This window comes from Parus major, chromosome 17 (assembly GCF_001522545.3).
Source record: "Parus major isolate Abel chromosome 17, Parus_major1.1, whole genome shotgun sequence".
Taxonomy (NCBI): domain Eukaryota; kingdom Metazoa; phylum Chordata; class Aves; order Passeriformes; family Paridae; genus Parus; species Parus major.
In genome coordinates, this window is record NC_031785.1 from 9,559,712 (window position 1) to 9,571,604 (window position 11,893).

Sequence of the window (11,893 nt, forward strand, 5' to 3'; positions counted from 1 at the left end):
TGGCACTGTCCCCGCCCTTCCCGTGGCAGCAGGTGCGGTTCCCGGGGCCGATGGGAGCCGCTCCGTTCAAACTGCGGCGGTTGTTCTGTGTCCCATGGAAACCCCGCTCCCTGCGGCTGGACAGGCTCCAATTACCGCAGGACTAATTGATGCCATGGATGCCGGCACTGTGCGCAGGGTCTCGCTCTGTTCCCGTCGGGCCGGTCCCCTCCCGGGATCTCCCTTCTGCCTCCGCACGTTCGGTAAGCCCGGGGATCCAGCCCGGCCCGGCTGCCGTGGGGATCCAGCCCGGAGAGCTGAGCCTGCAAGGAATTGGGGCCGGGCAGCAGGTCCGGGAAGGAATCGGGGTCGGGCAGCTGATCCGGGAAGGGATCGGGGCCGGGCAGCAGCTCCTGGAAGGAATCAGAAGCGGGCAGCAGCTCCTGGATGGAATCAGAACCAGGCAGCAGCTCCTGGATGGAATCAGAACCAGGCAGCAGATCCTGGAAGGGATCAGAACCAGGCAGCAGATCCTGGAAGGAATCAGAACCAGGCAGCAGCTCCCGCAGAGCGCCCTGAGCCCCGGCTCAGCCATGGGGTGGGAATCGCTCTCCAGGTGCCCCATGCCCGGCTCCTTCTGCCCCGGGATGGACACGAGCTGGGGCAGGGCTGTGCCCCCGCTAGGGCAGAACCCAGATTTCCTTTTTGCTGCCTGGGGATCTTTCTGTGGCTGTCTCAGGTGGGCAGCACGGGTTTGAGGGGCTCTGCGGGTTTGGATGAGAGCCCCGGGTGAATTTGGATGTCTGGTGGGTGTCCTCACCGCTGGTGGTGTGTGATGGCTGGGCAGCAGTGAGATGTTAACCCAGGAGCTGCATGTGGGTTCTCTCTCTGCCCTTCTTCTGCATTTATTTTAATTTCTATTAACCTTTATTTAACAGAGAGAACCTGGACAAGATGTGTCAGGGCCTCTCTGCTGGGCTTGTTTCCCTCAGTTCTTGTTGGGGATGTATCAGGAGAGAAATCCAGGGGAAAAGATTTCTCTGACCCTCTGCACTTGGATTGAGATGGGGAGGCAGCCCCTGGCATCTCCTAAGGCAGGACAGTCCCCAGACTGGCATGTCCCCAAATCACCCAGCACAAAGACTTCCCTTCTCCTTCCCCTCTCCCCTCATTCCCTGTCTCCTCATGCTTGGCTGCACCGGGGCAGTTTCCTCTCGTGCTGAAACATCTGCTGTGGCTGACAGCAGAGCAGGCAGTGGGTTTGCACAGCCTCAGAGATCTGCAGATAGCAGAGGGATTCCCACCTTGTGCCCAAAGCCTGCAGTGGGAGAATGAACCAGGGGGACAGCATTCTCTCTTTCAAACCAGTGCCAGAGCTGTCCTGACTCATCCCACCCTGCTCCTGTCTTTACTCTCTCACCTTGCACTGGTACAAATGCACACAGACACCATTTCCATGTGCCCACACACACATCAGCTGCTCAGAGGTTGGACTTTTATTTTATTTTTTTTTTTTTTTTGAGTGAAAAATGTGTTCTCTGAATTGTTTCAGGTTAAACAATCCCATCAGATATCGCCTCCCAGGCAAGCCCGAGCCCTTGGGCGTGTCTTTGGCAAAATGAGATGTTGGGTTTTAACTTGCATGGTGTTTATATGTCTGTACATTATGTTTACTCGCCTGTAAATGATGTTTACTCACTTGTTTGTGGTGTTTTGTAAACTGGGGAAGAAGTGAAAATGGGATCTTTTGCTTTGGACTAAGGGGAGCATTGAAGCAGTGATGGTTTCAGCCCTTGGATTCTCCTGGGGTGTTGGGAAATGTTTTGTTTTGGGCTGATCCAGAACAGTTACATGATGAGAGACCTTTCATTGCTATCAAAATGTGCACATCCCATTGAGGCTGGCAGGCTCAGATCCCAGGGAACCTTTTGGGAGGACATTCAGAGGGGAGGCAGCTCACCCTGCACCCCTTAACCATCACACCCAGCCCCTGACAAACACCATGGGCTGAGCCTCCACGTCAGTCTGAGCCTTGTGGGGGGATTTTTGGGCTGATGCAGAGCTGCCAGTGCATGGCAAAGCGAGGGAATGTGTGTGAGCAGGCTGGCAGAGCACTGGTGCTGCCCTGGGTCCCATGGGCACACCTTGGCTATGCCAAGCTCTCCCTCCTGTACAGTTTCCAGTGCTGGTCTCCAGCCTGAGTCTCTGTGAGCTGGGATGGCTCTCCTCAGCTCCCTGCCTGGCTGGGAAGGCAGGATGTGTCTGGCCTTGCAGCTCTGGGATGGGTGAGTCCCTCAGCCTGTCCTCTCCTGTCCTCTCCTGTCCCCAGGCCAGCTGAAGCTGTCCATCGAGGTGCGGGGCCGGACGCTGGTGCTGCACGGTGAGTGTGTCCCTGGGGCACCCCAAACTCTGGGCTGCTGGGGGGAACAGCACCTCTCTGCTCTTCCTTGAATCCCTTCAGAGCTTCGTGGCTGCTGTTGGGAACAGCTCTGGTTAAGAGACCAAAGTGAAATTTCCAGAGACCTTCATTTCAGGGTGAACACTGTGTTTGCACCCCTGTGTAGAATTTACCTGGGACTGCCCTGGCACTGCCCTGGCACATCCCTGGCACATCCCTGGCACTGCCCTGGCACTGCCCTGGCACATCCCTGTCACATCCCTGGCACATCCCTGGCACATCCCTGGCACTGCCCTGGCACATCCCTTGTCCCTGCAGTGTCAGGATGCGGCTGCTGCTCTTTAACTGGATGATACATTTGTCTGCAGGGAAGGGAAAGCGAGGCTGGGGGAAGTCAGGCAGAGGGAATGCAATTTACCATGAGGATGCTGAACTGCATCCTCAGCCTCCCCAGACTGTATTTATAGCACTGGTGTGTTAAAGGGAAAGTACAGCCAACCCTTGGCCCTGTCTGAGGGTGCCCAGCGGGTTCTGCCCCACCAGGAGGGATCACCCTGTGGGGCAGAGCAGTGTGGGGGTAGGAGGATGCCTTCCCTGATGTTTTGGGATGTGACCACTTCGTTTCCTTTCCAGTCATGGAAGCAAAAGGTCTGATGGGAACAGAGTGCCGTGCGTGTGACTCCTATGTGAAGGTGGGTTCTCCTAGGGCTTTGCTCAGGGAGCTTTGTGCTTTTTTGGGAGAATTTTGTGGTTGGCTCCTCCAAGCTTGCTCTGTGCTGTTTGTCCCTTCCCCTTTTTTCTCCATCCTGCTCTGGAAGAGCATCCCCAGCACGCAGGGAGCTGAACAGCTCACGGGTTTTGTTGGCAGCGTCTGCAGGAAGTGGAAAAGGGGAGGACAGGACCCTGCTGAGGTCTGTGTCAACCTTTCATTGCCAGAACCTGGCAGAGGGTTCCCAAAGCCTGCTGGGGATGTTTGCTGGTGGCTCTGCTGCTGGGATGTGCACAGTGCAGGGAGCAGCTCCCTGCAGAGGGGCGAGACTCAGACCCCAGCTCCTCGATTCTTCTGCTCTTTTCCCTCCCTCCCCTGCCCCAAGCAGTTTTGTAATGCAATTACCTGGCAGGCAGAAGGGTGAAGTGTTCCCAGCTGGCTGGGCTCAGCAGGATCTGTGGGCTTCACCTCTGTACAAGTGGCTGTGCCAGTGTCCTGCCACGGCAGCTGGGGCCGTGCTCTGGGCACGTTAACACGCTTTGTTTTCCTCCCAAAGATGTCCATTGTGCCAGATGCTGACTGGAAGTGCAGGCAAAAGACGAAGACTGTGCCAGACAGCAAAAATCCCGTGTTCCACCAGCACTTTGTGTTGTGAGTATGGCAGAGGCAGCTCTGGGCCATCCCTCAGCAGCTCACACAGAGCACTGGGGACCCCGTGCTGCTGTCCCACGGCTCCCTCCCCACGCCAAGACCCCGTGTTTGCTTTTGCTTTGTGATCTCTAATAAACACTCAGCACGCCTGAGCAGCTCTGCTGCTGAGATGAGGAGTGACAGACATTATTCTGCTGGTTTTTGTAGCTGAAGTGCCCTGAACTTTTGTGCAGAGCTCTGCAGAGGTCTCAGCACACACAGCATGGCAGTGCTGCTCCTGCATGCTCAGACTTTCTTGCTGGGCAGGAGTTGGACAAACACACTCCTGTTCTTAGACCTGGCACCTGCAGTAGAGTGAATGAGGAAGGTAAAAGGGTTTCCTACAGCTCCAGCATGTCTCTGCATGGGAAAGGAGCTGCATGACTTAGTGTTTGGGTAGAGTTTGTCCCTGCTGGTGACAGAGGCTGGGCCAGCCCTCTGACCTGTGCAGCGTTTGATTTGGCACAGGGTGGTGCTTTCAGAGCATGAACTGTGGCTTGTTCCTTGCATTTACCCTTTGGTGTTGGATGTGAGATTGTTTCCCCCCAAAACTTCCCAGGAGAGGTCACAGGTGTCTGCCAGGAATGAGCAGGTTGCTCTTTGGGGAGGTGCTGCAGTGCTCTGTGCAGAGACTGGAGGAGAAGACGTGGCTGTGAGGAGGCTGAGGAGTCTGTGGCTGCGAGGGCAGCCCTTGCTGAGTGCTCCTGGGGAGGCTGATGGGCTGTGCCCTCTTCTTGTTGCAGCCCAGTGCAAGATGAGGATGAGCAGAAGCGTCTCCTGGTCACGGTCTGGAACAGAGAGAGGAATTCCAGGTAAGGGGCTGCCAGCTGTCATAGGATCCTTTTCAGATGGGGCTCCCCTGCTCTGGTCACCCCACGTGAGCTCCTCCAGGGCCCCGGCTCCCAAGGGCTGGCCCTGACCTCAGCACTGCTGTGCTTCAGGGATGTCCCAGCTGGGGTCACACCCATGGGCAGCCAGTGCTGGTGAGCACCATGGGCAGGAAACCCTGCCCTTGGCACCCTGTTGCCATCACTGCTGCTTGGGAGCCATCAGCTGGGCCAGCATTTAAAGCCCTGCAGCCTCTCTGCTGGCCAAAGGCAGGCTGGAGTGGGCTGTGACCTCCCCTCGCTCTGGGGACAGTGCAGTGAGTGGCACCAAGGGGCCTGGCACCTTGCAGGCTGTGCTGCCAGCCCAGGCAAGTGCCAGCTGCCTCCTTGGCTGAGCTCCTGCCAGCTGGAGGTGGCCAGGGTGCCTCAGCCCAGCTCCTCCTTGCCCTGCTGCCAGCTGAGCCTCATGCTTACACTGCTCAAACCACGGAGCAGGGGCAGGACCTGGGCACTGCCTGGGCAGGGATGGCTGGGGGTTCTCTGAAAAGGGGTGCCAGGGGGGATCTGGTGCTTCAGCAGGCGTGTGCTGCCAGTCCTGAACCGTGCTTGTCCTGCAGGCAGAGTGAACTCATCGGCTGCATGAGCTTCGGTGTGAAGTCCCTCCTGTCCCTGGACAAGGTACCTCTGTGTCCCAGGGCAGGGTGTGGGGCTGGGCTGTGCCTCTCTGGGCTCTCTGGGCTCGGTGGGTAGATAAAAACAGGCTTTTCCCACTGTGGGAGAAGGTGCCTGGGGAGTTCCGTGCTCCCATTCCCAGTAGGGATGGCCAGTGTGGGACTGGAGTTGTTGGAGATGGGTGGGGAGGCTGTCAGAGGAGGGATCCTGGCACAGGGGATGTCACTCCCTTCTTCAGGGGCACACAGTGGCTGGGGGTGCACAGAGGTGTCCCCAGCACCTTCTGCCTGCCCAGTTTTCAGGGGGGGCACAGGACATGGGGCCAGCCTGCCATGGGTCACATCTGACACGGGGCTGTGATGTGTGTGGGACACACAGCCTGATCCCCAGCAGTTCTGATGGGCAGAGAGGGCAGACACAGAGGATTTTTGGCTGCTCCTGCAGGGATCCTGAGGCAGAAGCTGTGTCCCTGCTGTGGCAGCTTTGGTCACGGTGCTGCTGCCGCAGCCTGGCTGAGGATTGTTAGTACAGCTGGCTCTGCCTCCCTCGGGCACCGAAATGCCTGGAGGGAAGTGTTAATAAATCCCCTGAGCTCACAGAATATCCTGAATATCCCACAGGGAGCACTGAGTCCAACTCCTGCACAGACAATCCCACCCTGAGAGCGTTGTCCAAATGCTCCTTGTTTTTTTTAGATTTACACACGTGAGGTGTGGATGTTTTCCTCATAGCAGGAGACTGAAAAGGAGCTGGTGGTGGCAGTGCCCTGAGAGATGGAGGAGAGGCCAATTTGGACAAGTGAGGTGCAGCTTTTTTAACAGTGTGGTGCTCCCAGGACCTCAGCAAGGCTGAGACGAGGTCCAGTCCCCTGGCTGGATACCTCTAAAAACCTGCAATCTTGTTGCTTCACCATTGCTTGTTCCCTCCTTGCAGGGAGGGTGGAATTTTAGCTGTTGCTGAGAGAAGGAGTCTGTGTGTGAGCAGCTGTGTGTAACCAGGGCAGCTCCTGCCCTGGAGGGGTGGGATGGGTGAGCTCTGGCCCTGCATGCACAGCCCCTTCCCTCCCCACAGGAGATCAGCGGCTGGTATTACCTCCTCGGGGAGGACCTGGGCAGGAACAAGCACCTGAAGGTGGCCATGAGGAGGCTGAAGCAGAGCACAGGTGTGTCCCACCACGGGAATATCCCAGGGGATGCTCCTGTGTCAGAGCCTGTGTGTGGAGCAGCCCCAGCCCCACTGCCCCTGTGGGCACTGCCCGGCCCTGTGGTGCATCCCAAAGACTTTTGGGGTGGAGATCCTGGCTGGTGCAGCAGTCCCTGCTCTCCCCTCCACTTCTGGGGCTCTGTGGGGACACTGCAGCCACCTCTGTCCCTCTTGCTTGGCTTTGTCCTCACGCTGCCTCCTGCCTCTCAGACCTGGGGCTCATTGCTGTGGCTCTTTGTCCCTGGGGTCTGTGCTGGATGTTTGGGAGCTTCTCCTCCTGCCCCGGCCCTGCAGGGCTGCCAGGGTGTGGAGGAGCAGGCCCAGGGTGGGGCAGCAGGTGGTGTCCCAGGTGTGCAGCCACCCTGCCTGTCGGGGATGTGTCCGTGCCCTGGAGACGCCTCATGAGCGGTGTGGGATTGCCAGATGTGCCGTCACACTCCTGGGGCCTTCTCCCTTTTTAAAACTTCTTTTAAAAATCCTTTCAGAAGTCAAGGCAGGAGGTGAAGGCGCAGCCCAGGAGAGGCAGGAGGCTGTGACCCTGCAGCAGCTGAAGGTGGGTGTGACAGGGCTGTGAGCTGGGGAGATGTGGGTGCCTGCATGAGGGGGTTCCAGACCAGCCAAGGGACAGTGTTTCAGTGAGGGTGAGGCTGAGGTGAGTGGGTTCTGTCACCTTCCTGTCACACCTTGGCTGCCACAGGCAATTTGTTACCCCAGTCAAGCCCCAGCTGGTGGAGGGGGATGATTTGGGTGTTAACCCCCATTAGCCTCAGGGACCTCCTGATTTTCCATTGTATTCCCACTCAAGACACAGCCCTGCCTGGGATGGTGGGGCTGGGGCTGGCAGGCTCCTGTCCCACAGCATCAGCTCCTTGGACACGTCTGCTCCTCTCCTCCTTCCAGGACTGAGCGCTGTGGGAAGGGAAAGGCCCACGGTGGAGCCTGGGTGATTTATAGGAGAGGCAAGGATGGGAAATGGGAACACAAACACATGGTTTGCATCGGAAACGGGGCTCGGGCGGCCCCGTGATTTATCTGTGCTGGATTCCGCCCTGTGCTTCCCTCAGCTGCATTTGCAGTTATTTGTTTTACAGCACAGGGCTCAGCAAGACAAACAAAGCCAGCGCCCCTCTCCTCCCTTCCTCTCCGGCAGTCGCCACTGACTTGAAAGGTGGTGGCTGGGGAGGAAGGCTGCTCCTCCTTCCAGCTCCAGCCTGGCAGCCTGGGACAATGCTCTGATGGTTCTGCCCCCGTGGCTCTCCTGGGAGTGCTCCTCAGCTCCCTCCCTGGCCCTGCCACCCCAGCCACTGTGCAAAGAAACCTGGATTGTGGGCTCCCTCCAGCCTTCCCTCCTTCTTCATCCCCCTGTAGGAGTGTGGAAGGTGTTTTCTTCTCTGTTGGAATCCCATCTCCAAGGGGTTGTGCCCAACTCTGGCAGCTGGGCATTGCTGGGTATCCTGCTGCTGGAAATGCAAGAGTTCCCCTTGGCCTTTAATTCCCAAATTCCACCATGGATGCAGCTCAGCTGACCTCGGTGCTTCCCCCTCGGTGACTTTACAAACACAAAGCTTGGGGACGTGCATATCCTCTGGGTCTGTGCTTTCAAAAACAAACTGATTTTTCTTTTTTGTTGGTTATTTTTGTTGGTTTTTTGGGTTTTTTTTTGCTTCTACAAACCCAAACCTCTGATTTTTTTTCATAAGCGTGGAGCTGTGTCTTTCATGGAGCGAGGCTCTCACAGCCAGTGCCTGTGAAACGCCGCTCAAACATCCTCCAAGTGTTTGTGAGAACGTCGCAATAACAAAGTGCTCCAAGAATGCCACGGGAACAAAAGCCACATCAACAGAGCTGGGACTAGGGAATACTAAAGAGTTGACAGGAATTTTAATATAAAACTCTCTCCCTTCCTCGTCAGCGAGGGTTTTCAGGAAGCCTCTGGCTTATCGTAAAGCGGCATACAGCGCTCACAGGGGCCGGGGAGGTGAAAGGTGGCTTCCTGCCATTCTTCTCGGGAGCTGGGTTCCCATGGGCGGTCATGCCAGTTTGACTGGGGCTCCTTCCACGCTCGAGCGCTGCGAGGAGTCCGGGATCGCCGCGGGAACCGCGGGGTTTTCATGGGCTGGCGGCGAGCGGGGGCTGCCAGGCATGAACCGCTTCAATGGACTCTGCAAGGTGTGCTCGGAGAGGAGGTACAGGCAGGTCTGTATCTCCCCTGGTGTCAGCCAGAGCGTGGCTGCGAGCCCTGGGAAGATCTCGGAGTGTCTGGGGGTTCTCTTGCCATGGCTGGGCTCTGTGGGTGTTGTTTGTGAGGCTTCGATTCGGTATCGGTACAATCTGTAAATGAAAGTGAGGAGAGAAGGAAAGCATCTTCACGTGGGTGCCTGTGGCTGGTCTCTGCCTCTTGCTGCAGTGGAGAAATGGACAGATGCTTTTTAAATCCATAGAAATTATTGAAATATAAAAATATCTGTAAATGCAACAAATATATTTACTGTACAGCTTGCAGGTAGCATGCTGCTGGTAACAGAGTTAAGCTGCAAGGTGTTGTCTTAATTTCCCCTTATTAGAGAAGAAGCAGGCACAGCAGGCTGCTACTGCCTCTTTTTAATTAATTTTAGTGTTTTTGGGAGCTAAGAGCATTTGTTTCCTGAGGAGCAGCTCGCTGTGCTGGTTCCAGTTCTCCCAGTGCACAACGCCAGCTGCTGCTTTTCCATGTGCAGGTCCCAGTCTCCTGCATTTCAAAGAAATATTCTTTCTGTGATCTGGATTGGGACTCCCTGCTCAGGGTCAGCTTCTCCCTGTGCTCCTGAGCTCATCATCCAGGTTATTCCAAAGCTGCTGTGGGGACAGCAAATACTGGGAATTACAAAAGCAGCAGAATTCCAAACCCAGCTGCCCCTTTCTTGCCAGGGCTGGGGTGACCATCTCAAGCAGGAAAGCTGCTCTGCCTTGGATGAATAACAACTGACTCTGCTTTGTCTCTCAGACCTCCTCAAGTCTTTATTTTCAAAATTTCCTCTGCATTTTTTTGGCAAGGTTTGGGTACAGCAATCCTCCCCACCCACCTCCCAGCTCCCGGCAGATGCTCACAATTCTTTAGTTCTGTGCATGGCAGCAAAAATGGGGAAAATGGGCAAAAAATGGGCAAAAAACGAGCAAAAAATGGGCAAAAAATGGGCAACCACTGCCTGTGGTGGGAGCTGAGGAGCATCAACAGGGAGAAGCTGATTTGCAGTGGCACAGGGCAGGTGGGGGGCAAGGTCAGCCAGCTCAGGGAGAAGGAGTGGGAGATGAAATCGTGGGATATGGAATATCCTGAGCTGGAAGGGGCTCACAGGGACTGTGGAGTCCAACTCCTGATTGGACTGAGCTGTGAGGTTCATTCAGAGGTGCAAAACCACCTCTTTGTGGAGCCAGAAAGCTCCAGAGGGATAAACAGTCAGTGTAGTGGGACTGGATCTGTGTTTTGATCCTGCCAGGATGAGCCAGTTTCTCTTTTGAAGCCTGATTTTATGCTGAGCAATCACACAGGGACAAGGGAAATGAGATCTCACTGCCTTTGCCCTCCTGTGGTAAAGGAGTGAGGAACCATATCACCTCCTTGGCAACTTCTGCTGAATTCCTCATCTTCCTTCTGCCTATTTGTTCTCAAAATAATACAGGTCAGATGTAGGATTTTAATTTTCTTTTCTCTGTCAGTAAAACAAGCATCTTGACTAATGTCTTGGGGGCTAATCAGGTATTTACAGGATCTGTCACGCTGAGCTGCTGCTGGAAGCCAACATCAAAAAATAAGCATCTTTTTATTAATAAGCTCAATTCTCCTCGAATGAGGAGGAGAAATGAGCCTAAATCAACCCAGCATCCACCCTCTCCAAACTCAGCAAGGGAAAACACACTCAGCCCAGGGAAAGGGGTGATGCACACAGATTTCTGGAGGACAGGAGCATGCTGAGCTGGCAGCGCCCTCCGGGGCAGGGGAGTGCTGCTATTTCTGTATTCTCCAGAATAGAAACGAACAGGAAATGAAATGTTTAAGTGACTTGCTTAGAGGAGTCAGTGTCAGGGCCAGACTGCCAGGTTTTCCTTTCCAACAGCCTCTCAGAGCTTTCCTTGCACTTGGAAGAGCTGGGAGCAGAGTGTGAGCTGAATAAACGCTCCTTTTGTGCCATTCCAGACACCCTTGGCTTCAACTGGCACCGCCTTTTGGGCAGCCTTGTGGGGGTCACAGTGACAGCTCTTCCCCACCTCTAAAATGCCATGTGCCAGCATTTCCAGAGGCTGTGGAGCCGTGTGGGAGTGAGGGGATCATCCCACCCCGTGGCTGCTGTCCCGCTGACGGGCGGCTCCGGTGTCTCCCTGCAGATCACGATCCCTCGTGGCAGTGATGGCTTTGGCTTCACCATCTGCTGCGACTCCCCAGTCCGTGTGCAGGCAGTGGACTCTGGTAAGAGATTGGATCCCTTTCATCCCTCTTGATTTGAATGAATTATTGCTCCTTTTCTGCTTCCCAGCGCTGGTTGTGTTTCTGGAGCTCCCACGCCTTGCAGGACTCTGGGTACCTCCAAGAAACTTCATTAAATGAATTCTCTGTTGCCTCTAATGAAGTCAGAGGCCACTGGGTTAGCACTGTGTCACTATTTTGGCAGTGCTTTGCAGTAATTTGCAGAGATTTTGTTCCCTTCCCTCTCCAACCTGAGAACTGTCTGGTTGGGAAATCATTCGGGGGGAAAACAGGTCAGAGGGGAGCAGGACTGCAGGAATCCTCAGCTCCCTGGGTAGATCCTCTTGCTGTGGACCTGTGGGATGGGCTGGTGTCTCCAGAGCACCCTGCTGCTCCCCACTGCAGCCCAGGAACACTGGAAGTTCCCACAGTGGCTCTGGGGGAGCACTGATGGCTCTGTCCTGGTGCTCTGTGTGTGAATGTGCTGCAGGATGAAGCTCCAGGTTGGCTGACCCCACTTCATTTTTGGGCTGTGGGTGTCAGATGGGGTTTGGGGGAGTGAGTGGTGCAAGCTGTGGAGCTCTCTGGGTGTCTCCAAGCTCCAGGGCTTCTCCTCCCTGTCCCACTTGGCCTCCTGCCTGGCTGGTGACTGAATTTGTCCCTCTCAGGTGGCCCAGCAGAGAAGGCAGGTCTGCAGCAGCTCGACACGGTGCTGCAGCTGAACGAGCAGCCTGTGGAGCACTGGAAATGTGTGGAGCTGGCACACGAAATCCGGTGGGTGCTCCCCAAAAAACCCAGGGCAGGGAGAGGTGGCTTGAGGGATCCCAGGGCAGGGTGTGGTGGGAGCATTGAGTGACTGCGGGAAGGAGAAAGCTCTGAGGGATCCACAAAGCTGGGAAAGGATTCTCTGGAGGAGAGGGAAGGATGCAGGAAAGGATTCTCTGGAGGAGAGGGAAGGATGCAGGAAAGGATTC

At 55.7% G+C, this 11,893-nt stretch overlaps 1 protein-coding gene across 3 annotated transcripts in view; it reads left to right on the forward strand.

Moving 5' to 3' along the window:
* RGS3 (regulator of G protein signaling 3) overlaps window positions 1-11,893 on the forward strand; it is a 59,994-nt gene that overhangs the window by 2,927 nt on the left and 45,174 nt on the right. For 2 of the 3 annotated variants that reach the window (XM_033518446.1, XM_033518445.1), the window contains 9 exons: window positions 2,309-2,359; window positions 3,011-3,069; window positions 3,643-3,737; window positions 4,520-4,588; window positions 5,221-5,281; window positions 6,347-6,437; window positions 6,964-7,031; window positions 10,841-10,922; window positions 11,588-11,693. In XM_033518446.1, the coding sequence (XP_033374337.1) occupies window positions 2,309-2,359; window positions 3,011-3,069; window positions 3,643-3,737; window positions 4,520-4,588; window positions 5,221-5,281; window positions 6,347-6,437; window positions 6,964-7,031; window positions 10,841-10,922; window positions 11,588-11,693 (682 nt within the window). Of the gene's footprint in view, window positions 1-2,308; window positions 2,360-3,010; window positions 3,070-3,642; window positions 3,738-4,519; window positions 4,589-5,220; window positions 5,282-6,346; window positions 6,438-6,963; window positions 7,032-8,453; window positions 8,675-10,840; window positions 10,923-11,587; window positions 11,694-11,893 lie in introns of those variants that run through there. The other variant, XM_015645115.3, reaches the window with a different exon arrangement.